At 50.5% G+C, this 24,963-nt stretch overlaps 1 protein-coding gene across 1 annotated transcript in view; it reads right to left on the bottom strand.

The window, feature by feature from the left end:
* The window catches only part of NTN1 (netrin 1), a 99,984-nt gene that overhangs the window by 26,428 nt on the left and 48,593 nt on the right, over window positions 1-24,963 (bottom strand). Inside the window, exons 2-4 of the mRNA XM_005515319.4 lie at window positions 19,138-19,326; window positions 4,231-4,380; window positions 1,079-1,132 (exon numbers count right to left, since the gene is read on the bottom strand). Coding sequence (XP_005515376.3) covers window positions 1,079-1,132; window positions 4,231-4,380; window positions 19,138-19,326 — 393 coding nt within the window. The remainder of the gene's footprint in view (window positions 1-1,078; window positions 1,133-4,230; window positions 4,381-19,137; window positions 19,327-24,963) is intronic.

Raw genomic sequence — 24,963 nt, 5'->3', positions numbered from 1 at the left:
CCGGCACCTGAGCTGGAAGCACGCTGGCTGGGGCAGGCTTTTGGTGTCTTCCTGTTCCTCTCAGCCCTGCAGATCAGCAGAGACACCTTAAGAAGCACACACGAAGCACTAAACAGAAATCTGAGGCTGTGAGATATTTCTTGCTCGTACCAGCTCAAGAGAAAACACTCAAACACAAGAGTTGCTGCTGCTGTGTTTACAGGCATCCGAACTTGGCCTTTAAATCAGCCCCGCAGAAAACCCTGGGCTTCACCTTCCCATGACACAGGGGACCAAAGTCCCTTTGCTGGCTGGGTTTCCAGCCCTGAGGAGCTCCTGAGCACGCAGCTGAGTGAGACGTGCTGCCACGGGGCGAGCCTTGGCTCAGAGTTCAGCTCAAGGTGACGCCCATCACTTTTAGTACAAAACCCTTAATTTATGAACCTTCCTACACTGGTGAGGCAAAAATAAACAGCCTTTACACCCCGTGTCCCTCACAGTCACGGTGCTGTTCAAATAGCGCTGGAATCTGCAGGCTGGGGGACAAGCCGGACATGAGACATGTCACTGTAACATACAAAGGTCACACCAGCACCTAAGGTTGCTTAGCACAAGAAATACACAGGTCTAGGCAAATAAAGGAAATGCTCATATGCAGCAGTAAGAAACACTCAGGGCTTTTTTTCTCTTTTGGAGGATTTTTGGTTCTCCAGTCCTTGTCCAGCAGAAAAACTTGGCAGAACTGTTACCTCTTGAGAAGGTAAGTGCTAAACTTTAATAATCAACCAGCAATGAGTCCTTACCTCTTTTCCATGAAGTGTTGGTTCCATATTGGGTATTCCCTGTGTGCTTACAGATTTAACACCTTTGGGAAAATCTTTTTGCATTTTGTCTACCCTCCCATGTGCTCCCAGAACCCCCGATCTCTTGGAATGCAGCACTTTGTTTCAAACACTTGGACATTTTGGGCAGAAAAGCAAACAGCTTGTCCCAGTGCAAGCAACATAATTTATGTATTAATTTAAGGCAACTTCATCTCAGGCAGACAATTACTCAAAAGACATTGAGCATCAAGGTGATTTTAAAAGAGACAGCGTACCTGCAGGCTCCTCCGTGCTGCTGGCGGTGGTGGTGGGGGGAGCGGCAGGGATCTCTGTGCAGGACAGCGAGAAGCAGACAGAGAACGAGAGCAGACAAAGAAAGGAGGTGTTATTCCAGATCCCAAAGAGCCCAGTCCCTGCACACACCACATTTTTCCTTCCAAACCACGTCTACTAGCAAGGGATGTTTCCCAACTATTGTCCTCCAGCAAGGAGCCCTGTGAGAGCCTCAGAAACCGGCACACCAGGACCAGACCTCCTGGGAACCGGGCCCCACAAGAGGGTGTGGGAAAGGGTTTTTAAACCAAAAATTTGAGCTGGTGGCTAAAAATAAAAAAATATACAGACAGCCAGATAATTAATATCGTGTCCCAGCCACAAACGCTCATGGTGCCCAGACACCACCTGCTGCAGTTGCTGGGTTCTTGTTTGCACCCCAGGGTGATGGATGCTCTTGCAGGGCTGGTGGGTGCACAGGGTGGTGTGACCAGCAACGGGAACATCACTGTCCCTCCATGTCCCTGCGCTGTCCCTTCCAGCTGCTGTCTCCATCCAAGTCTGAGGCAGCGCTACCACCCCTCTCGCGGCAGATAGAATGCAGGCAAAGTGTTGCATCTATCTGCCGGGATGCAAGTGTTTTGTCACACATTTCAAGGAAACACAAATATATCTGGTGCCAATGCAACAGTCCCTGGTTTTGATTTGGGGCTGGCTTTGCATAGCTGAAACCACATCATGTTCTGGATCTTCATGCCCAAGTCTGACTGTGTTTGTTGATGTTAAAAGGATGGACAGCAGATGAAGGACATTTTATGGTCACAACTTTGGCAAGACGATCTCTTTTCCCCAGTGCACATCTGCAGCTCTCATTACTAACATCTTTTGCACATTTAGGGTACAGTGCTGCCATTTCTGTGCGTCCCTGGGAATCCTGGTGGGGGAACACTCTACAAGCCTATTTTGAAAGTGGAATTTAGGCATGAACTGGGGATCAGCGTCTGCCTCCTTCTGCTTTTGCTCTCAGGAGCCCACCTGGCCATGGAGGCAGGGTTGGCTGGGGTCTATCTGCATTGCAGACAACAGCTCGTAGGGGTGCAGCCCAATTAGCATTAAATGACATTTTAAGTCGTTCACCCTCATGCAATCAAACACAGGCACAAACCCATGTGAAACACACAGTGCATAGTCAGGCAGCACATGAACAGCCAGCACAGCCATCCCCAAGCTGGCGGCTGGATGGGCGCTGGTGCCTGCTGGCATGGGCTGCAGTGCGGACACCCCACTGCTGTCCTGTTCAATCCCCACGAGGTCATTTTTGCAGGACTATAAATCTTTGGGACAAGAAAAGTCTAAGAAGTGGTAAATCAGAGAGTAACTGCTCTTGCAGACAAGGTGGACGGTCCCTTCTAGCTGGGGTGTACCTCTGTCCTCCCAGTGCCAGCCGTGGGTAGGGATGGAGAGCAAGCGTCCCCCACAACTCACGTATAAAATACCTGTGAACTACATCCCCCTCCACACATAGGATATGCTGACTGACACTTTTCAAAACTGAAATATGCTGGTTTGGGTTTTTCTAGAGTGAGAGAATTGTGAGTTGCTCATATCCTCACTTGAATTGCTTTAGCATCATACGTGCAAACCAAACTCCCAACAACTGCACAGCAGCTTGGTAGCCAGGCCAGAGCAATACTTGCAAAATGTTTCAACCAAACGTTGTGGGGCCTTGGAAAGGGTGTTTTGCTGTGACACAGAAGTAAGGGGCTGTCGTGGGTGCTGGGACAGCGGCCGGGTTGCAGGGCCAGGCCAGGGCAGCCTCGAGCATGCCGGGTTGACAGCTGGCAAGAGCACAGTCCGGCTACAAACGCCTGCTTGGATCGTGTTGAAATTCTGTGTCTGTCTTTATTTAGTGCAATGAATCCCAAGGGAGGTGATGCAAGGAACAATTTACCCTCTGATTTACCATGGCCCTGGGGAATGATTAATGATAAACCTTTGTGCATACTTGCTGCAGAGCATACCGGAGCCATGACTGTAGCATCTTGGGGAAACAAGCATCTGGTTTGAGCTCTTGCTGTCCCATTGCGACATGAGGAAGAATGAATCTCAAGTGACTAAAAACCACCCTGGAATGTATGATTTTTTCAGCAGGAGAAGGTGGAGAAAGGGTATCTGCCCTATAATTTGACAATGGCCATCCTTAGAGGCAAATGCTGCCAGGGGACAGTGCGGGAGCAGACTGGGATTTCCCAACAAAGACTTGATTCTTACAACCTTTACTTTTCCTTTCCCATTGGGCTTTTTTTCTCCTTTTGGCAGCAGAGAGTCAACCTCGAGAGGGTGCCAAGCACCGTAATTCTGACACTTCATTTGGTTGGGCAGGTGGAGATGTCTCTTGCAAGATGCATGAGCTACTGAATGATCCAACAACAGTACAACCAACAGGCAGCAGAGAGGCTAAAACATGCCCTGCCGGGACAGTGGGTGCTTGATGGGACCAAGTGGGAATGTGGACGTTTGCAAGGCAAATGCTGCACCAGAGAGGCTTTGGGAGCTGCACCTGGTGCTTGGTGCTGGTTTAGGAGCAGAGGATGGGAGCAGCCCTGGGAAGGTAAATTAAAAAGCAAACAGTAAACCAGCCCATGTTTCTGAGTGAGTTGTGTGAGTGCAAGATTCCCTTTAGCAAGGCAGGTGTTATCGGCCGCATTACAGTGTTGGCAGCTCCATCAAACAGCAGCTCCTCTGATCTGAGCTCTGTGCCAGTTAAGCACAGCCTGATTTGGGGGAGAAAAACCTGTTTGTAGCACTTTACCTTAAGCATCCAGACCTGATGTACCCCAAAGCCAATGTGCTCTCAGGGCACCTCAGCTCTCCAAAGCAAAACCACAGCTTTCCTTAGGGTTACTGACAAACTGCGTTATAGCTGTGCTCACACAACATACCCAACATGGTGGGTGAGCTACTTGGAAGCTAGGGCATGAATTTTGGATTATATGCAGTGCGGCTGGCAGGGGCACCCAGGCAGCTCTGCCACACAAAGTTGTTGGCATGTATTCCGTGGTGTTAGTAGCCACCCTGGCTGGGCAGCAGCTCCTGCAGGGTTATAAAGGTTAGTATCTCTAATCTACAGACATCAAAAGAGCAATCCACCTACTTATGCAGGGGGCGATGGGAGAGCGGCTTTGCTGGTAGCCTTTGGCGCATCGGTTGCACGTGATGCCGGTGACGCCGTCTTTGCAGGGACATTGGCCCGTGGTTTGGTTACAGGTTTGGCCGGCAGCGCCCACGGGATGGCAATCGCACTCTGTGGGGGGAACACACAACAAGAGGGTCAGGGGAGAGGACAGAGGGTGCAGGCAGCATCACAGGGTCATTGGGGAGCAGGGAGGGAACCACGGGTTGCCAGCGGCTCTCTTGGCATGAATTCACCTTCTCTGCAGCCGGCACTGGACCTCCAGCACATGTCCTGTCCAGCCAGTGACCACACTGACCAGATACAGAGGTGGCATTTGGCCGAGGGGGTGTACATGGGTGTCACTTGGGTGCAGAGGTGGTAGCACCAGAGCAGGGATGGCCCAGCCACAGCCTGTCCTGCTGCAGAGATGGAACTGCAGCCAGGACACCTCATCCAGGACACCTCATCCAGGACATCTCATCCAGGACATCAATGGGTGCTCTTGGCTCTACAGATTAAGGGCAGTAGCATGGGGTGTCTGAGACCCTGCTCGAGGACACCCACGTGTACATGCTGCAACCACCTCATCCCACAGATGCTGTGACCAAGAAAGAGTTTGCCAGGCTGGAAGAGGACAGGAACGGTAAAGGCAGCAATGCCGGGGTGACCCCAGGAGCCGCAGCACCTGCTGCCCCACCCCAGCCGGCTTCACCCCCCGGGCTCCGGAGCAGCGGCACGGCTGTAAGGAAGAGGTAAAAAACCAAAGAATGTTTCATCACTCTTTCAGCACACGAGATCTCAGGCAGGAAGTAATTGCTTTCAGAGCACTTGGGAATTCATTTCACGTGCACTACAAAAAAAGCAAAACCAAAACCCCACCACCCTTCTTTCAGGGCTTTCGCTCGAGCCCTTTCCCGCTGAGCAGCATCCCTGGCAGCTGGCACGGCGGGGGCAGGAAGGAAATGCCCTTGTGGGATGCAGGCAGGCTGGAGGACCTGCTGTTCCCGGCCAGATGGATGGAGTCTTGACGGCAGAGCTGGGCAGATGTGAGGGGTTTGGCAGGGGATGTAAATACTGCACTTGAAATCATTCACCATCTCATTTCCCACAGTGGGACTTACCGGCGCAGCTGTTTGGTAAAAAAAAAAAAAAAAAAAAGAAAAGAAAAAGCAAGCATCGGGGCTCGTTATCGTCACTGCTCCAAAAGGATTACGGCCTCGCACATTTGTTAACAGCCCTGATTTCTAAGAGCTGCAAGGGCCGTGCCAGACTGCGGTCTGCCCCTGCTGAGCGGTGGCAGGGCAGGCAGGGAAGTGTTCCTGCTCTTGTGCCGCATCCCTGGGAAGGAGCCAGGCAGAGCCCTCGCTGGGCAGCACGGATCCTGCTCCCCTGCTGCCCCTCGGGAGCTGCCTGCCAGAGAGAGGGCTTGGGGGAAACCTGGCCCACGGCCCAAAACCTGGGGGGGCTGCCCCGGAGGTCAGGACAGGACATCTCTGTGGGCTCCAGCAGCTGGGCTTGGCTTTCAAGCACCCCAAGCTCCCCAGAATGAGCAGATTGCTCCCAAGAGGGTTTGTGCTGGACCCTCCAATGCTCCTTGGCTTGTCTGGCACCCCACTGGCTTGTCTTACCCCTCTGCTCTGAGACACTCGAAATATGGGGACAACAGATCACATCCAGTGTTCAGTTGTGTCAGGTGTGGAGGTTTTGGTGTTTGGCTGGAGCTTCTCTCCAACCTGTCCCAGCACCATCCTGCTCCCTCCACCAGCATTGCGCAGTTTGACCTATACTGGGCAGCAGCTCCTGGTCTGCTCCCCTCCAACAGGGTTTGAATGGTGCCTGGAGCTCTCCTGCCTTGGGATGTCCCCATGTCCCTGCATGGGTCACTCTACCCAGAGCACGAGCAAACTGCCACTGTCCCCTGGCTCTGCCAGCACTGGATGGGAAAAGACTAAGCCTTGCCAAAACCCCATGATTTTTCACATGGGACGGAGAAAGAAAAACAACAATTAAAAAAAACCCAGCAACAACAAAACTTTTGCTTCTTTTCCCCTTCTTCTCTAACACTTCTGATTTGGGGGTTTGGCGCTTTTTCCCCTCCACCTTCAGCTGCCCCTGGGAACCAGCCATTTGCAAACCTGCCTGTAGAGGAAAACATTCTATTAATCAAACCCAGTTTTGATCAGAAAGGATTCAACAGCTCTGTTGTAACATGAAATCAGTGTGTCTGGTGGTGAGCACAGAGAGCAGTGACGTTTCGGTGGGAAAACCTGCAGGCTGCAGCCCCAAGGGACAGCTTCGGTATTGCTGGGGCAGAGGAAATAAAAATACATTAAGCAAGAGCCTGCAGAAGGAACAGAGTGAAAGAAGAGCAGAGAGGCAGGAGTTAACACAAAAAGAAACAAATTAGGGAAGGGTTACACAAGGAGAGGCAAAGGGCAGGAGGATGGGGAGGAACATGCCTCCTGTTTCAGGCGTCCCCAGAGCTGGTTTACAAACCCCCATCCTGTGAGTAATTCTCCCCCATGTGAATGCATTGCACTGGTTTCAGTGGGCCGGCTTGGACAGGAGAGGGGAAAAAAGTCTTCGTGATGAGTAAGATTTACAGAATCAGGCTCTCGGAGGATGGGCTGCAGAGCTCTCTTTTGGACACCACATAAATAAACAGCGATGCTGCTGCTTCCTTCCCTCATGAGGTAATGCCTCAGCACAGCGTGTCCGAGGCTGCCGTGGTTATTTTTACAGCCGTATCTGTCTGAGGTTGTCTATTTTCTCCCCTGAGGGCTCTGCAGCCCAGGTGGCAGCCGTGTCCCCATGGGCACATGTGATGTGCCCAAGGTTACAGAGTAGAGCAGTGTCGGAGGAGCTGGGAATCACCAACACTTGGCCCGGGACCTCAGCAGGAGGAACCCGCAGGTGACCGCTGATCGATCTTTCCAATGTGCCACGGAGTAAATCCCCTCTGGGTGTAGGGTTGTGCTTTCTGCCACCAGTCCCCAGCTCTCGCAGCACAGGACGGTGTCTCGGGTGCCCACACTCCAGTTCTCCAACGCCTGACCCCATTTTGACTTTGCTGTCTTCCAGAAAACTCTCCAAATGAGCAGCAGCTCAGCCCTCCTGGTGTGGGGGGCAGGAGGTGGGCCCAGCAGTGTCTGCAGATGTTTGCTGTCCCTGTCCCAGAGGAACTGAAGCAGTGCCAGCAATTAGGAGCAATTAAAGGCAATTTGCAGTTCCCTGGCCAGTGCAAACACTTGTAGCCAGTAATTACAGGCTCTTCTCCTTCCCCAGCCATGGAGTAGCTGGACTGCTGGTGGCTGATACTGATTTTTCTAGTATGGTTCCAATTCCTTTGGGTTGTGACCCCAAACAGAAGAAAGGCTGCACTAGAGTGGCAAAGGGGATGTGATTGATGCAAACACCCCTTGGACACCCTCAGTGCCTTTCTGTTGGGAGCATTTTTGGTCACAAACCATGTTCTCGTGCCTGGACTTCCCTGGGTGCAAGTGTTTGCCTGTCACCCAGCGCAGTGCCGAATATCGGCAGCTCTCTGTGCTGAGCAGAGACGTGAGGCAGCAGAGCTAAGAAAACCTCACTGATCAGGAAAGGAGGGTGCCCGGGACTCGGTTAGAGAGAAAAAGGAGCATAACAGCTGATTTATCCTCTTTATCCTCAATGCCTTGCTTAAAAACATCACCCCAAAGAGAAGGATGCAGTGGTGCAGGGAGATGTGAGAGGAGCAAACAGGAATGATGCTGGTGCAAGAAAACAATGTGTCTTTAGTCTGTTAGTTTACACAGCATCAGGGGGAAGGAAGATAACTGTCACGATTTAGTTCTTCCAGAACATCTTTAAGAAAAATCTTTGCCGAGTGTCTGTGACAGAGATAACCAGTGAAAAATGAAGTTATTTCTGCTCAAAAACCTGGCTGTGGAGGAGAAAACAAGGAGCAGGAGTATATGGGGAGGTTTTAATGGTGAGTGCGTGTAGCAAAGAGGGTGCCTCTGCCCCAAAATACTGATTTTTCTTATGTAATAGCCATGACCTGGAAAGCAGGGAGTTAACGGTGTTTCTAGGTGATCACATTCAGCTTGACTAGTCCTGAGGAGACCATGTAGTTCTTTGGGAGACCTCCCCAGACTGGCCAAATGGGTGAGGGGGTTGCAGGCAGAAACCAGTGAGCAGAAGGATGGGTAATGGGAAGGAGGGAACAGGATGGCGCATACAGGCTGAAGGGTCCCAATTAACTGCAGCCACTCCAGGAAAAGATCTGGGAGTCAATGAAACATCTGGCTGATTGCGATGGAGCTCAGAAGAGCAGTGAGATAGTCGGTTGCATTATGAAAGGAGTAGAGAGTGACACTGAATATAATATCATGCCACTATAGAAATCAATAGCACGTTCTCAGCTGGGAAAGCGGAGTGAAAGGCAGGGAGAGGCACCCATCCGAGGGCGAGGGAGAAGATTAGAAACGCTTTGCCAAGAGACGATGGAGGGATGCCAAGTAATGCACAGCGCCGAGAAGGTCAGACAGGTGCTCCTCTTCACTGGTCCTCAAAATACAGGAACAAAGGGACATTCAAGGCGTTTAAAAGGCAACCTTTTTCACTGATAAAAGGAAACGCTGCTTTGCAGCACACGTAATTAACTCGTAGAACTCATGCTACGAGACACCATGGCAAAGGCCCAACAGGATTAGATAGGCCTATGAATGAGAACATCTGTAGTTACATTAGCTGGGATTAATATATATACGGATATAAGCACTCCAAGCCAGCTACTAACTGCCGGCAGTTAGGAAGAGATTTCCCCTGGGGATGTGCTATTGCAAAACTGCCTGTCCTGGAGTTTTATATCTCTGTCTGAGGCTTCCAAGACAAGTCACTACTATATGCACGAATCTGCTGAGGCGAACCAATGCACAGGGACCGGCACATTTCTCTGCTTCGCCTCAGATTTGGCTGGTTTGGGACTAAAAAAATACCCAAAAGCAAACGTTAGGATCGTGCGTGAAAGGATGTAAAATGCCCTGGAAAAGTGGTTGAACTCGTTGGGACGTCTCTGGCCCCCTGAAGGCTGACAAATAGCATGACAAAAATGCCAATATTTTTCCACCCCTGAATTTTGGTGGGAGGTATTCCCAGCTGCTAATCTTCCCCCGCACACGTGTGTTGAAAGGTAAACAGAGGGATAAATCTCCAGGCTTAGCTCTCTTCAAGTGTGACCTTTTTTGAGAAGGTATCTGAAAGGACCTGCATTTTTTGAGAATTAGCATCTTCCTGTTTTCGGGGAAGCCGTTTCCTTGGGAGGTTTTCAGAAGGATGAAAAATCCATTTGACTGAACAACAAAAAAAGGCTTGATTTCACGGGGTGTCCAGATTTCCTCCTGTCACACTGTATCTGCAATGATAACATACGTCGTCGGGCTTCCAGATTGAAAAGCCCAAAGCGTGACCGCTTTACGTTACGCCGTGGACTAAGCAGAAAAACATCAATGCATTAAACTGGAAGAAAACACCTTAATTTGCAATAGTCATTGATGAAGGTTCCTAAGTTGAAAAAGAAGCTTCTTCAGGAAATCTCGCTCAGTTTTAAATATGAATTTAAGTCGCACATAGCTACTATGCCTTAGGTACACATTTATATTTAACCATGCTTTTAAATGCTTTTCCAGAATCATGGCCAAAATCGCCTTCCTTTGGTTGCTTTCCTTCTTTCCTCTGAAGACTCCAACTGGAGTAAAAAATGTGGCTACAGAAGCTTTCTGCTGGAAAAAAACGCACCAAAATCCAACTTGTTGTGTGGATGCTTTGACTCTGACAGGATTTTAAACAGCAAAACGTCAAAACAACTCAACTCAAATCTGCCTGTTGCTTCAGTAAGGCAGCCTGCCTCATCCTGATGCAGTAAACACATTGCACTTAGTCTTATGGTTTAGTATTTAGAGGTATGGTTCAGATATTATTGCTTAAGCAAACTTTTTGTAGTTGTGGTTATCTTTGTCTTGGGTAACTCGGGTACAGACCAATTGTCCCCCCGTAGCTTTAGCCCATCTCAGACGTGACCCCCGTCTTGGAGCTTGCGGAAGACCTAACCTGGACAGGGCTATTTTAGCAGATTTGCTTTGAAACAAGCGGTGCTCCTTCCTTCGGAGACCTACCCTGGTGATTTGTCCGTGGGTGAGGAGGGTTCTGATGTGATATCTGTGCACCCGAGCAGTGCCGAGAGGCTCCTGCTGGCTCTGGGATGGGATCCCGCGGGGATGGTGATAGTGTGTTTAACGGCAGAGCATCTCCTCCTGAAAACCCCACCAATTCATATCACGGGGAAGAGAAACTGTGTTATTTAATGTGTACCCACCCAGCCTGGCCCCAGCTAGTTTGCTAACCAAAAGCAGAGGTTGAAATGTCCCCGTGTTAACTCTGAATACTAATAATGGCTTTAAATATTAACTGTTAACCGCTTTGCAACGAGATCGTCAGCTTGTCTGCGATATTGTGAACTGGATTTAGTTCTCCAAAGGATCGTGTTCACGCACAATGTCCCTCGGCACATTCTCTTGGAGATTTAAAGGTTTCTTGCCAGCAGAAAATGAATTCCCCCTTTTATCAGGCAAAGGCAAATAATCTCTGGGTGTTTCACAGCGTCCCTCCTCCCGCGCCGCTTCTCAGGGCTCTCCCGTTTCTTCCTCCCGAACTGGCACTCGGGGAAGCCAAGGGCTTTGGCGCCCTGCGGTTTGGGCCAAATTTCACAGATTAGACCTTGTCTTTGTCTTCTTCGTAACAAGTAACAGCCGGGGCCCACAAAGCCTCCACTGAGCCAGAGTCGCCGCTAATCCGGAGGGGGCTTTGAGCCACAGTAATAAATCCACCTTTTGGGCAGGCATGAGTGATACAGACAATAAGACAATTATGGCAGCGCTTTCCAAAACGCTCGAAATTCCTCTTGTTAAAAAAAATTGTTCAGAATTCCCCTGTTATCTCGGAGCTCCACCTTTCGGGTGATCGCAGCAGAACTGCCCAGGGGGAGCGGTGAGGGTGCTGAGACGCCCAGCGAGGAAGCGGTGGTGCTCCCTTCTCCCCGGTTTACCAGCAGGAGATGGGTTTTGTTGTGGAGGATGTCACCGCTTCTATTTTCCATTGAAAAATGGCAAGTCTGGTCAAAAACCCCCTGGGGCAGCTCTGGCAGCAGCCGTGGGGTAACAGCCCATGGACACGGGGTCCTCGCAGCTCTGAAGCAAAATAAGGCTCAACCTGCTCCCATGGGAGACATTGCATGAGAAAGAGTGGGCTGGAAAAGGCTTTTATTGAGGAAAAACAAAGCCAAAGTTTTTCTCCTCCTGATGCATTTTTAGCCTGGCTCCAGAGGAAATGAGGTTCCTACAAGCATATTCTCCAACTAATAATATTTAAATCAAATCTGGGAGTGCAGCAAAAGTCTCAGAGATAATGAGGTTGCCACAAGCTTCACAAAATCAGGCAGCTGGTAGATGGGAGAAACCCAAGAAAAAGCTCCACAGAGGGGGATCCGTTCGATGTGCACAGCTCTTACCAGACACTAAAGCATCCACAGAATGTCCCTGACACCACAAGTGTCTGCAAAAAAATCACAGTCGGAGCTCCTGGGGCACAAATCCAGATCACTGTTTGTGATGCTCTGAGAAGTGTATGATGTTTAACGGGAAAAGATAACTTCTTCTACGAGAAAAAAAGGCCTTTTTTTCTTAGTATGCTTAAAATCAGAACAGGGTGCATGGGTGAGCAGGACTGAACTTTGGTTTAATGTTCGGGACCTGGGAGCCTGGAGGATTTTTCACTGACCTGAAGCAGAAAATTATCTCAAGAGCTTGAAAATATTCATGGAGAAGGCAAATTATTCCTTTTCTTTCCCCTGTCTAGAAGATACACAAAGGTCTGGCTATGCAAATGAATTCAGCAATTTCTGTTCTTAGTCTGAGACTTGTGATGGAGAACTAAGTTTTAGTCTTCTTTCTTTTTCTGTTTTTTTTTTTTAATAATAGGGTGCAAATTCCTCTCTGTTGTGTCATACTCTGCCACTTCTGACAAACCGCACTCCAAACCTGCTCTTCAGAATTGCTTAGGGATGTATTTCTGCTGAAACAACAAACCTAAACTGCAGTACTGAAGGTGCTTGGCCCCAAATTTCCTCCATAAAATTCCACCCAAGCATCATCATTGCAAGGACGGGATTTTTCAGAAATGCAGGGGGGGCAAATCACGCAGCAAAAATGCGCCCGGGTGGGAGCAATATGTGAAATTATTGACCTTCCTGGAGCTTGAAGACAGCTGCAGCCTAAGGAAGTTTTTGGCATGGAGGTGACTTTACTCTGATCTTATCACCAGGCACAAACTTCTCTCTTTTTTTCCTCTCTTCTTAAAAATTCCCCCCCTGCCCCCGCTTTATTTTTCCTTTAGGTTAATGACCTTCTAAGCCAATTTCTGGAGACTGTGACAGAGCAGAGACCCCAGCGCCCTGCCAGCCCACAGGGTTGTCCCACCAGCCCTCCATCCTCTCTCTGAGCATCCAGGTTTCAATCTCAGACTGCCTAAGACATCTTCCACTGAATGAAAATACCTGTCTAAATGCTGCTGTATGGTGGGAGGTGGCCCAGAGGGAGCCAGAGGGAGAAGAAAGCCAGCAATGAGTTCCTAGGAAGAGCAGACAGCAGGATTTTACCCTCGTCTTTGGAGACCAGCTCCAGGACTGATATGCAGAGGAGTGAAGAGTCTGACCGCTTCAGATCAGCAGTGGCTGCAAACGTGAAACCGGAATGTGGGATCTGTGGTTCCTAAATGTGCATCTTACCCCCGAATGCTGTGGGGAGGTGGTGGAGCTGCCCTGGGCTGGGGAAAGGGCTCTGCACAGCTCCCACGCGTGGGTTGTTCCTCGATGATGGCTCCCATCAATCAGACTTAATTAGAAATCCTCCGAGCTGGAAGGGGGAGAGGATGAAGGCTGGCACATGGAGCCGCGCTTGGCTCGAAGCGATTGGAAAGTGTTTCATTCGCTGGGTTTGCCACGGGATTATTCCAGTGCTGCAACACAGCAAACCCTGCCCGCTCTGGCTCCCACAGAAGTAGATGCTTAATCTGATGTAGCTGCTCATATGTCATTAAAATTGTGGATGTTTAAAAGCTGGCATGGCCAGGTAGACATCTTGCATTGAGCTCAAGTCTTTGTTAAAAAAACCCACAAAAAACAAACACTCCTTTTCCGTGTTTTTACACTACAAACTTGAAACAGTTCAAGAGTTTCTGTAATAATCATGTCCCTGCTTTGCTTCGGGACCCTTCCAGCCTGAGCGGGTGGATGATGCAGCTCTGCCCTGGGTCCTGGAGGTGCCATGGTGGTGGTGGCACTTGGTGGCAGTGGCACTTGGTGGCAATGGTGCTCCAGCCTCCGGCACTGCCCCAGGACACTTCCACGCAGCAGCCCGTATGCATGGACAGCTCAAAGCTGCATGTCTATAAACCTTTCCCGACTGGTTTGTGCCTGCCTGGGGGTTGCTGATGACAAGTTTTATATGTAGAAACCATAAATCAGTGCTCAGCACTTGGAATAATATCGATATAAAGAATTATGGGGCCTTTGGGAGGGGGCGACTGAGGCACAGCCACTAACAAATGCAGTATAGAAATACAGATAGAAAACTGTTATTGCAGTGGTGGAAGAGCACGCTCTGTGGGGAAAACGGTCTGTGTTTGGCAGATCAGTGCATTGTAAGGTTGGACTTTCTCCAGTGATGTGATTTCTCAGAGGTAACCAAGCCTGGGCACAAGAATGCGATCCAAGCCCTGCCAGGACTACGCGTTGGCTCAACTCTCATCTACATGGTCGCTCCAGCTGGTCTTCAAAGAGGAAGAAAACAAAAAAAGGAGTTTGATAATTAAGGACAACTCCCTGAGGGGAATTGATAGAAAGCATTGCCTTGGACTTTTCCTTGTAAAACCGCAAATGAGCTGGACTAGATATAGACATCAAAATGAGATTGCTTTGGAGAGAGGAACATCTCTCTTAGGATGCACTTGACCTCCTAAGGTGGACACCAAGGCCAGATCTCCTGCACTGATGCCCAGCAGTGATGAGGTCCCTGCAGTGACAGGAGGGGCCCTGTGGGAGCTGGTGCTTGCTGGGGACAAGGAAAGGTTTGGGACAGGAGCCCTGCTGGTGGCCCTGCTGCCCCAGAAAGCCCTGGTTTGTGGGTTTCAGCCAGGCTATCCCTATGGCCTTGGGATATGTGAACTGTGAATTGGGGACTGTGGTGGCCTGGGACAGCTCCAAGGCCAGAGGAATGCTGACCACACCAGAAACCTGCAAAGATGCACCATGGACAGGCTGGTCTTCCTGTCTCACGCAGGGACATGGCCCGTGGGACACCAACGTGGGACACCAGTGTGCCGGTGGCAGCCAGCCCACGCTCAGGCTCTGTCATCCGATGTCGGTTTTACCCCGGCTGCCTCCTGCACCCCAGCTGCTCCGTGGGCCTCCAGGGAGAGGCTCCATCTCCCCTGGCTTCAAGAGGAGCTCTGTGCTCTAAGCTGGTCATGCAGCTCCCTCTATAGTCAGTGGATAGAGACAGGGACTTGTCCCACTGTCCCTGTCACCAAGGGCTCTGTTCCCCTCTCCAGACAGCACAAGGAGCCAAAAGGGTTCAGCTTCATTAGTCCCCCCCCACCCCAAATGCCCGCAGCTGGCTGGGAAGAAAATCTGGATCTGCATCCACGAAACTGAGGAGCGGAGGCTGAGCCCATGGGGATGGCACTCACCTGTCTCTGCTTGGACCCAAACTGTCTCCAAAAAGCTAAGGTCAAAGTCTGGAGCCTCTGTGGATGGGGAGATAGGCTGGGAGTGCTTTTATTTTTGCACAAGTTATGAAATAATCCTCCAGCGTGGATGGAACAGTCTGCAGGCTCGGCATGGGCACGGGGCTGCAGTGGCACGGGGCAGGCCATCCCATTATTTTTACAAAAGCACTGAGTCCTAATGAATATGACCTCACGAGGGGCCAAATCCTGCCCCTCCATAACGGGGTTTACACTGTCAGCCACAGCACAAGTGCATTCATAACGTGTATCATTTGTCATCTTTTCATCAAAAAGTGTGTAAATGCTTTCCCCGAAGTGCAGAGCTGTTTTACAGCCGGGCTGTGAAACCCTGCAGTCTCTGCTCCAATAGAATCACATTAGTGCCAATAATCTGGCAAATATCAGGAGCGAATTTAATCAAAAGATCAGGGCCCTGATTTACAGGGGTCTGTGGCAGAGCGGAGCAGATGGAGGTTTGCAGGACCCAGATGTGGAATTTCACTTGCAACATCATTTGGAGCAGAGGGAAAGCAGAAGGAATGGGCAGCAGGGCTTCAGCATTCACTCTCACAAAAATTAGTAAGAAAAGAGGAACAATTCACCCTTGTTCTGAGGTTTTGAAGACAAAAATGCAAAATTTCTTATCTCTGGGGTTTTGTTCTGTCAAACACAGCCCAAACAGCTCCTGGCTGTGTGCAGCACCCGGGGGTTTGATCTGTCATCAAGCCCTTTGCCCGCGGTTTGCAGACTCCATGCCATGCTCTGTGATAGGGCACTTCTGATCACCGACAACCTTCTTTCCTCTTTTTTTGCAAGAAAATAAATGGAAGCAAATGCACAGGCAAGGAACATGGCATGGCTGCATCACTCTTAACCATCAGGGTGCAAGTCATCCCTAGAGCCCAGCTTCTTATGCCTTCACCCGTGCTGCTAAGACAACTTCAGATCACTAAAAAAATCTTATCATTAAAAAACTTTATAGGTTTGGCTATTAAAAAACATTGCACAAAACATTGTGCAAACATTTCAGCAGTGTGAAATTTTTGCATAAATATCAAAACCAACCATTTAAAATAACGCAACTCCTGCCTCTCTAATTCTCTGGTGTTAGATGCATTATGAATTGAGGTACATAGGATGGAGTGAGAGATGAGAAACACGGGTGAGAGGAAAGACAGGATGGGTGTGTTAGGCTGAATTAATGAAGCTGGATTGATACAAACACATCTTCGGCAGCTCTTTCGTGGAACTTTGACTGTGAGTTTGCCCAAGCTCACGCAGGCTTAGCGGCTGGGTAAGTGTGCTGCGTGCTCTACAGGCTCACAAGGCACTGCTGCTCTGTTACCTGCATTTTTGCTCTTGTATATTCATTTGTTGAAACGTGTTACATGTGGGATATGAATGGAGCAATGCAATGGTTGAAAGAACCAAGTCTTAGAGAGAAAACACAGTCCGCTGGGGGAGATGGGGCGCCAGGCAGTTGTGAGGGAGATGGCAGATGCTACAGGATGGTTAATTCCTTAATTCTAAATACACTTGGCCAAGATGAGACTCTGGGAGACCTTTGCCCATCGGCAGATGGCTTGGTGAGATGATAAATTAATATTATTATCCATAGGGATATGGCTGAAGTTGTTAGATGGTAGGGTTTGTTTTTTAAAAAACACCTGTTTTCAACAATTATTTCAGAACAGTCCATGAATGGGGGGAAAAAAAAAGAGAGGGAACATAAAATCCCCTGTGTCATAAACAGCTCAGGAAAGAGTTTTCAAAGGAATGCCTTTGCTGTAGGAAACTTCATTTTGCCCCTTTTGTATAGGACGATGGATTACGCCAACAATAAACCATTGCAGCTACTGTGAAATTGTGCTAATAGCCTGCGAGTCGGGGAGCTGTTCATGCAGCAGCATATTTATTACATACCTTTGTATCTGTTAGCTCCAATAGCCGCATTTTTGTTATAAACTGTGGGGGGTTGGAGAAGTATTTAAATTTGGCGATCTCAAATTTCAAGAGCGGGAGAGATTCGGGAGGGCAGGGGGATGAGAAAAGGACAATTGCAAAGAGAATTTAATAGAGTGAATGACCCAGCAAGTGGGAAATTCAGATTTAAACTGTTGCAGAGTGCCTCGCGAAGGCCATCGTGCATCTTCCAGGGTGCTCGCTTGGGGAAACTGAGGCACGGCATGGCTCTGAGATCCCTCCTGCAGGTACCACCTGGCTGTGATTTTTGGATAAGACCTCCAGCTGAGCATCCCCTCCCTGCTCTGTGCTCCATGTACTGATCCCAGGCGACTGGAATCCCTATGGATGCACCGTGACAGGGAAAGAGCCCCTTGCTCCCCCAAATCCCACCCCATCCCCAGGGCCCCCCATGCTGGGGAGGCAGCCGGGATGAACCGAAGCCATGGGAAGGAGTTTGCTGTGCTTGGAGAGGGGTGGGAATTCCCCTCTTCTCCCCAGCACCCCAAAACCCTTTCTGGGGAGCAGGAAGGTAAATGAGAATCAGGCTCTGGGCATCATCTGCAAGCACCCGCTGCCCGGGGGATGGATGCCCCCCCGCATGGAAGCCCACGCCTTCACAATTTCCCTTTGTTTGCTCAACCTAGTGTGCTGTTACTTTGGTACAACCCGGCTGTGAAAGCAGAAATATGAATTTTATTACAAGACATATCCGCTCGGGACTGGGGGAAAGACATGGCGGGCAGCCCGCTGCCGGGATGCTGGTGTCGGGGACGTGGTGGAAGCGGCTCAGCCCCCCTGCATCCCTCTCTTCTGCCTCCTCAGACACCGGAGCAGCAGCTCCTGTCCCTCTGAGAGCCACGGGCTGGGTTCACAGCCCACCAGCTCAAGCTTCAGATGAAGCTGGAGCTTGTTAGCAGCCCCAGAGCAGAGCAGACTGAAAATGGCTCATTGAAACAGCTTTTGCAAGATGAAAAAAAAAAAAGCGGGACTAGGGCCATCTAAAGAAGTAATTTCTTTTTCTTCCTTGGCAAAGAGCGTGTCTTTTCAGTGGGGGAAAAAAAAAAAAGAGTATTTTCATTAAAAAAAATGAAAATGCTGAGCACTCAAAGCTTTCCAGCCACAAATACCCAGCTTGGGTAAAAATGCTTTCCATTTCTTGTTGAAATGATTTTTTAGAGAGAAAAGAGATGAAGCTTTCTGCAGGAAACCCCAGCATCTTCTAATATGAGTTGTGAATGTTTGCTCGATTCCTTTAGCTGCATCACAGGTCAGGATTTACATCTCTTCCAGCAGACAGAGGAGAGTTGAAAGAGTTCCTTTGCAAGGTTTGCTCTTATTGCTGCTCCCGCCCCGGCGGAGGCTCCGCTCACCCTCACGTCTGCCACAGGAGAGGAAACCTCAAAAACCCAGTCAGTTTGCTGGCCTCAAAATGATTTCCCGTTTTACTCTTCTCACCTCGTCCTGAGCAGTGAAATGTCCTGTGCATGGGTTAAGTGCTGCCGGCCAGGGTGGCAGGAGGAGACGGGGTTTGGAGGAGGCTGATTTACAGATGCTACATCAGACCCTGTACCTGGGATTTTGTGCAACTCAGCCCTTACACACGTGATGACCGAGTCAGCTGTGGTTATTAGTGCTGATGAAGCACAATTTATAAGTGATAAAATCTGAAAAAATTTAAAGGTGTCCTCAGCAGCGAGGACTTTTTTATTTCAGTGGCCTGTCCTCACCATGAGGCTGAGGAGACCAGAGAGAGGTGATGGCGGGGAACATGGGGGCAAGAAAAATCATTTCAGGGTGTTGGTTTGGGGGAGGGAGGAGCAGAAGGAGTCTGGTTAGAGCAAGAGCTGTGGGAGCAGGAGCAGCAGAAAGGGGTGGGAGTGGTGCCCAGAGAGGTGGGCACCCCTGGAGACATCCCCATCCCTGGAGACATCCCCAGCCAGGCTGGACGGGGCTCTGAGCAACCTGAGCTGCTGAAGATGTCCCTGCTCATGGCAGGGGGAGCACTGGGGTAGCTCTGAAGGTCCCTTCCAACACAAACCATTCTATGACTCTATAAGAAGGAGCCGTGAGGTCCCAGCCATCCCACCCCAGCCCCGGTACCTTTGCAGGCCTTGCGGTGGGAGATGGGCTTGCTGAGGTCGCGGTAGAAGCCCTCCTTGCAGTAGTGGCAGTGCCGTCCCGCCGTGTTGTGCCGGCAGTTCAGGCAGACGCCGCCACTCTTGCGCCCCGACAGCTTGTAGAGCTCCATGTTGAAGCGGCACCGCCGGGCATGGAGGTTGCAGTTACAGGCTGTGAGAGGCAAAGAGCAGAGACCATCAGCATCTGTGCCCGGTCACAGAGGTGCCATCCCATGGGTGACCGTGTGCCTGGGGCTGGGCACCCTGGAGGGCCTGCCCAGGGTGTCCCACCATATGGAGGTGTCACAGGATGGGATGCTCTGGTGGCACCTCTGGCTAGGGGAAGCCAACTGCTAACCCACACCCCCTCCTTGATCAGGGTTATGTGGTGAGTCCAGCTTTTCTGAAGGGAAGGTGAGCTCACCAAGAGCTTGTTTCACTGTCGTGATTTGCAACAAATATGCCTTTTGCCCCTCCCTGCTCTTCATGTGAATTAGAGGCCTGGTGCAGGCAGGGCTGTGTGGGCAGGGAGCCCATCCCTGGTTAGGAAACAGCAACGTACAACCCCCCAGCTGCTCCCCCAGCTCTGTGACAAGCATCCTGCCCCACGCAAGCACTGCTCATACCCCTTCTCACCCGCTCCCACACTGGGGGGGCTTCATATAGGGCTATTGCTTGGTACAAAGCCCCCCTGAATGCTGAAAATCCCTCACTTCCCAGCACCCCAGGAGCACCCTCTGTCCCCAGGAAAGGGGGATTTCCAACATCACCTGCCCAACTTTCCCAGTTCTGACACACACAAGTGTCTGAACTCCAAACATCCTTTTAAGACCTCCCTAGCTTCCCCGACTTTTCCTTCCTGTACTCGGTACCCACAGCACAAGGCTCTGTGAACGTGTGCAGCCCCGAACAGGTGGATCAAACCTCACCCCTGCCTCCACATCTGCATCCCACCGCTGAGACAGGGCCAGCCTGACGCCCAGTTAGTCAAACACCAAAAAGTCCCCTCTGCTTTGATTGCATGTGCTGTGACGGAACCTGCCAGGAGATGTCCAATTCCTCCACCATATGCGGCCTAATGTCAACACAGGACTATTTTAACAAGGGGCCTTTGCAAAAGACAACTTAAGGACTTCAAAAGCTCAACCCCTTGCCTGCCTCTCCCCAGGGCTGTCATGGGAACATCAAGAAGCAGTTGCCGGGGCTCTGTGCTTTACCGAGAATTTTATAGCTTGTTTTCTTTTCCCTTTGCTTTTATTTGCTCTTCCCCCCCGAACAATGCATCTGTGCAATGCCAACCCACAGCTGGGCCTCTCGCCTCGGCACGAAGGTGTCACGGCTCTGGGCTTGTCACCTTCCTTTAGAGCAGAGACATCTTAATCCCTTGTTCCTTCCTGTTTACCTTATGGTGCTTGCCCAAGACAAAGACATGCTATATTTGCTTAATTATCAAATTTCAGCCCAGAAAATTACAGCATGGTTCCGGATTATTTATCAGGAACAATCCCCAGCTGAAAGCAAAGGGGAGAGAAAAATCCTCTGGACACGTCCGACCAGCGGGATGGAGATGGCTCTTGCTGCGCTTTGCAGTCTGAATTCCTCTGGCTGACGTGGTGAAGCCCAGCCTCACGTCCCCACCAAACGCTGGCAGAGCAGGAGAAGCAGCCACCAACGTGCTAATGGTGACAAGAGCGGTTTGCCAGCCGTGAGAAAGTGAGATTCCCGACACCGAGCAGGGCCAGCACTTTGAACTGCGGTTTGCCTCTCCTTCAATGAGCCCACCAGCCTGTGGGTGCATTTGTCAGCTCCCAAAACAGGAGAGGACCATGAAGGCAACCGGAGACACAGCTCCTGCATGCAGAGGGAATTGCTGCTTTTGTAGATCTGGCTGGTGCCGCTGACACATTTGCCGATGCTGCAAACACACTCAAACAGCCTGTGTGCAGCCAAAAGCAGTGCAGGAGCACGCACCGGGTGCTTTCTGCGTCCCCTCAGAGGTTTGTACCCTTCCATCTCTATATCAGGAGGAGCAACTGTGCTTTGCCAGAGTGCCCAGTAGCCACTCAGCTCTGGAATTCACCGTGTGCTGAGCTGCCCTGCCAGTTTATGGCTCTGTCGCAGTCAGCACCCTACAAATAGGGAATTAGAGGTGATTCTTGCCCTGCAGAATGCACGAGCTAAGCTTTTGGGAAGGAGGTGGTGCTTTTAAAGTCCCAATCCCTGTTTAACAGAGAGGCGACCGGGATGCTGAGATGAAACCCTTTTCCCCGGGCACACAGCAGGCACAGGGCTGGGGGCTGGCTCCTTTGTGCAGGGAAGAGCCTTCCCCCAGCTGAGAGGTGCTCCAGGGCTGCAACACAAAGGGTGTCCTCTTGGGACACCAAGGTGACACCTAAGTCAACAGCATGGCCTCAGGACTCGGCTCAAGCAGAGGAAAGAAAGATTTGAGGCCATCAGTCTGAGGATCTGTCATCCCTGTGACCATGCAGGCCCATCTCCATCGTTCAAAGCCTTGAGACTCACTAGCAGCTCTGCCTTCGATGCTACAAACCACAGGATTTAGTCCCTGTTGACCAAGATGAGGAGATATTTCTCTTGGGGGGTGGCATGACCTTGCAGAGGATCTAGTTTTTCCTTGAAGTTGGCAGAAATGCATGTTTTCCAAAGACCATGAAAGCTCACCTCCTCCTAAAACTTGTATTTTAGGAGAATTGGACTCAGTACTTGAGTGTTTTGCAAGATTGCATTGGCAAATCCCTTTTTAAAATTCAGAGTTGAGCCCACCCGAAGAGTGAGTGAAAATATTCGCATTTCTTTGGGTTGCTCGATAAGCAGAAATGTTTTTGCAAAGCCAGGGAAGCAGAACTCCTGGGATTTTCTCAAGATCTTTCCAAATATTTCCAGTGGTCCCACCAGGGCAGAGCGGGAATGTGGAGAAGTAAGCGCAGCGTGGTGAGCTGCTTGCAGCTCTGCTCCTGGGATCAATTTTACATTGATCTTCCAAGGATGGGAAAATCCAGTGTCTGGAGAAGGGAAGAGGAACCTCACAAGAGGCTGCAAGGAGCCCCCCAAAACAGCTGTCCCTATGCTTATCTAGAGCAAACAACCTAAAAATTGTGTGTACTTCAGAGTATAAACCCCCCCAGGAGGGACTGAATGAGCTGGCAGAGGACGTGGGCTGGTCGAGCCCCTCTCCGTGCCCAGCATCCCTGCAATTGGCCTCTCTGCGAGCTCCTGCAAGCACCACAAGCAGCCAGGGAGTGACGGCCACCCCTCCACCACGACTTCTCAGCTTTTTTTGGCTCTGTCAGCTTAGCCCTGGCTCTGTCCCCTCCTTTCACCTGCACCCCCAGGGCACTGAGGACATCTGCTGAGCACCACTTGCCTCCTAACACCATGTACACGGGAGCTTTTCTATCATCCACCCCTCCTGATCCACTTATTTGTGCAGAGAGAAGGGGGCAAACTGACTCAAGGAGAGTGGCTTTAATTGGAATGTCTGTCTCCTCTGCTCACTCTGAGCACCTGGATCCTGAGTGGCCAGCGCTGGGCAGTGCTGGCCACCAGCAAGGGCTCGCTGGCAGCTCCGTCTGTAGCCTGGTGTGTTTGCAGACGCCCAACAGGAGAGGCTTGGTCTGACTGAAGGAATATAGACATCCTATTTTTTCCTGACAATAGCTCATAGGGACGGAAGAATTAGGGCAATGCAATAAATGACCCCTTTAGGCATCAGAAAGTCCTTGCTGGGGATGAGGCTGGGACATATCGTGATGGGATCCACCACACTGGTGCGGTGGGGAGCCCGGAGATGATGAGTGCGGGTGATGTCTGGGCACACCACAATTGCCTGATAGGGCCAACCGGGATCCAGCAGCAGGTCCTGATGCTTTTGGATCCCAGCTCCGGATCTGTGTGTGGTCCCAGATTGGGGAGTGTGTGCGGCTCATCTGGTCACGTTTTCCCTGGATGGAGGCACTCAGGAAATGTGGCTCCTGCCCACCCTTTCCCTCGCTCGTTGTTTAATCCCCCACTGTGCTAAAGCATTTTGCCTCATTCCTAACACGAATTGGCCTGGCTTTAATTTCCAGTCAGTGCTTCTTGGGTTGAATTTCCCTGCCACAGTTAGTGGCTCTTTAGCAACCCATCTTTTCTTTCTATGAATGCTTTTGCCAGCTGTAAGAAAAATCACCTCCTAACATTGGCATCACCTCTGCTCCCCATACTTTGCTTTTCACCCGGTGGAGAAGACACCCCTGCACGGGCTGCAGACCCCGCAGAGACCCAGTTATGGGCAAAACACGTGCCAGGTGCTGAGACGTCTCTGATGAAAGGTTTTGGCTCCAGATGCTCGACTAAACTCAGTGCTGCTGTCTCCTACTCTCTTCTTTCTCTTATTTTGCCAAGGACCTCACAAGCCTTTTGTTCACTGACTTTATTGCACACAGATGTACAGAGCTGCATCAAACGGTCTCTACCTGGACCGTCAGGCTCCGATATGAATAGCCAGATATCACTTAAACACAGATGTTCAAGAACCTGGAGAAGGTCGGAGCAGAAAAGAGGAAAGCTGTGGTCTGGAGCCGGGTGAAGAAACATCTCCACATTAGAAGATGCAGAAGCATCTCCACATTAAAAACAGTTACTTGGTCAAATGAATCTGTTGAAAAAGGTCAAGGCGGGTAGGATTTTCCATTTGGGAGAAGGAAAGGAGATACATGAATGGAGGCGCAGGCTGGAGCTGTGCGGTGGGAGCTGTGGTTGGGGTCTTTTGTGCTGCTGCCGTGTCCCCCGGGCCCCGCGTCCCAGTGCCCTGCTCTCCCAGGACACATTCCTCTCCGCGGTTTTCATTCAGCAATGACAATGCTGCCCTTTCAAAAGACCCCACCCTTCCAAAACTTATATTTTGGCAATTTTCAAAATGCAAATTGCTTTTTAAACAAACAAAAACCCCAAAACATTTTGTTTTAATTTTTGCAAACAATAATTCAGGGGAGGGGGGAAGGGGAAGGGGAGGATAGAAGAAGCCAGGGGCTGAAAGTAATCTCTAAATTTGACTTCAATTTATGAGTAGTCTTGGTGTCCTTAAAACTGTCCTTTTCCCATATAAGTGGCTTTGGTTTGTTTTTTTGGGGGGTGTGTGTGTGGGTGTTTGTGTGTGTTTGTTTGTTTGTGTTATTTGTTTGCTTGTTTGTATTGTTTGTTTGTTTATTTGTTTGTATTTTGTTTGTTTGTTTGTTTTCCCTAGAAAATTGCTAGCTAAGCCCGAGCCATTATTTCCCTCCTGCATCCTGCATCCCTTGTGTGCATCGTCCCAGCTGCTGAGAGGGGCACCCTGGCCATGCCCATCTGAGGAGGGACCCCTGGAGATATTGTCAGGGATATTATATCACTCAGGACCATATTGGTCAAGGAAGCAGCCACCTTTAAATCAAAGAGAGGGAACAATGGAGAGGGAGCACCCAGACCCAGCAGAGACCTGTCTGCTTGATGGACCGGGAGGCAAAGAGAAAGTCCCTGTGGAGACAGTGGGAAGGTGCCCCTGGTCCTCTAAAGCATCGCATCCCTCCAGACCTGCTGCTGGCTGGTTTGAGGTTTTGGAGCAGCTGGGCATGAGCCTGGAGCTGGTGGTTGAGCTCCTGCACCACTGCCTGCCCTGGAACCCTCTGGTCCGGGGTGGAGAGCAGCTCTGCCGAGAAGGACCTGGGGAACCGGGGATGAAAGACTGGCCATGAGCTGCAATGTGCACTTGCAGCCCAGAAGCCAGTCATACCCTGGGCTGCACGAGGAGAGTGAACAGCAGGTGGAGGGA

This window comes from Columba livia, chromosome 18 (assembly GCF_036013475.1).
Source record: "Columba livia isolate bColLiv1 breed racing homer chromosome 18, bColLiv1.pat.W.v2, whole genome shotgun sequence".
Taxonomy (NCBI): Eukaryota; Metazoa; Chordata; class Aves; order Columbiformes; family Columbidae; genus Columba; species Columba livia.
Note: the sequence above shows the minus strand (reverse complement) of the source record. Positions and strands in the feature narration are given on the sequence as shown.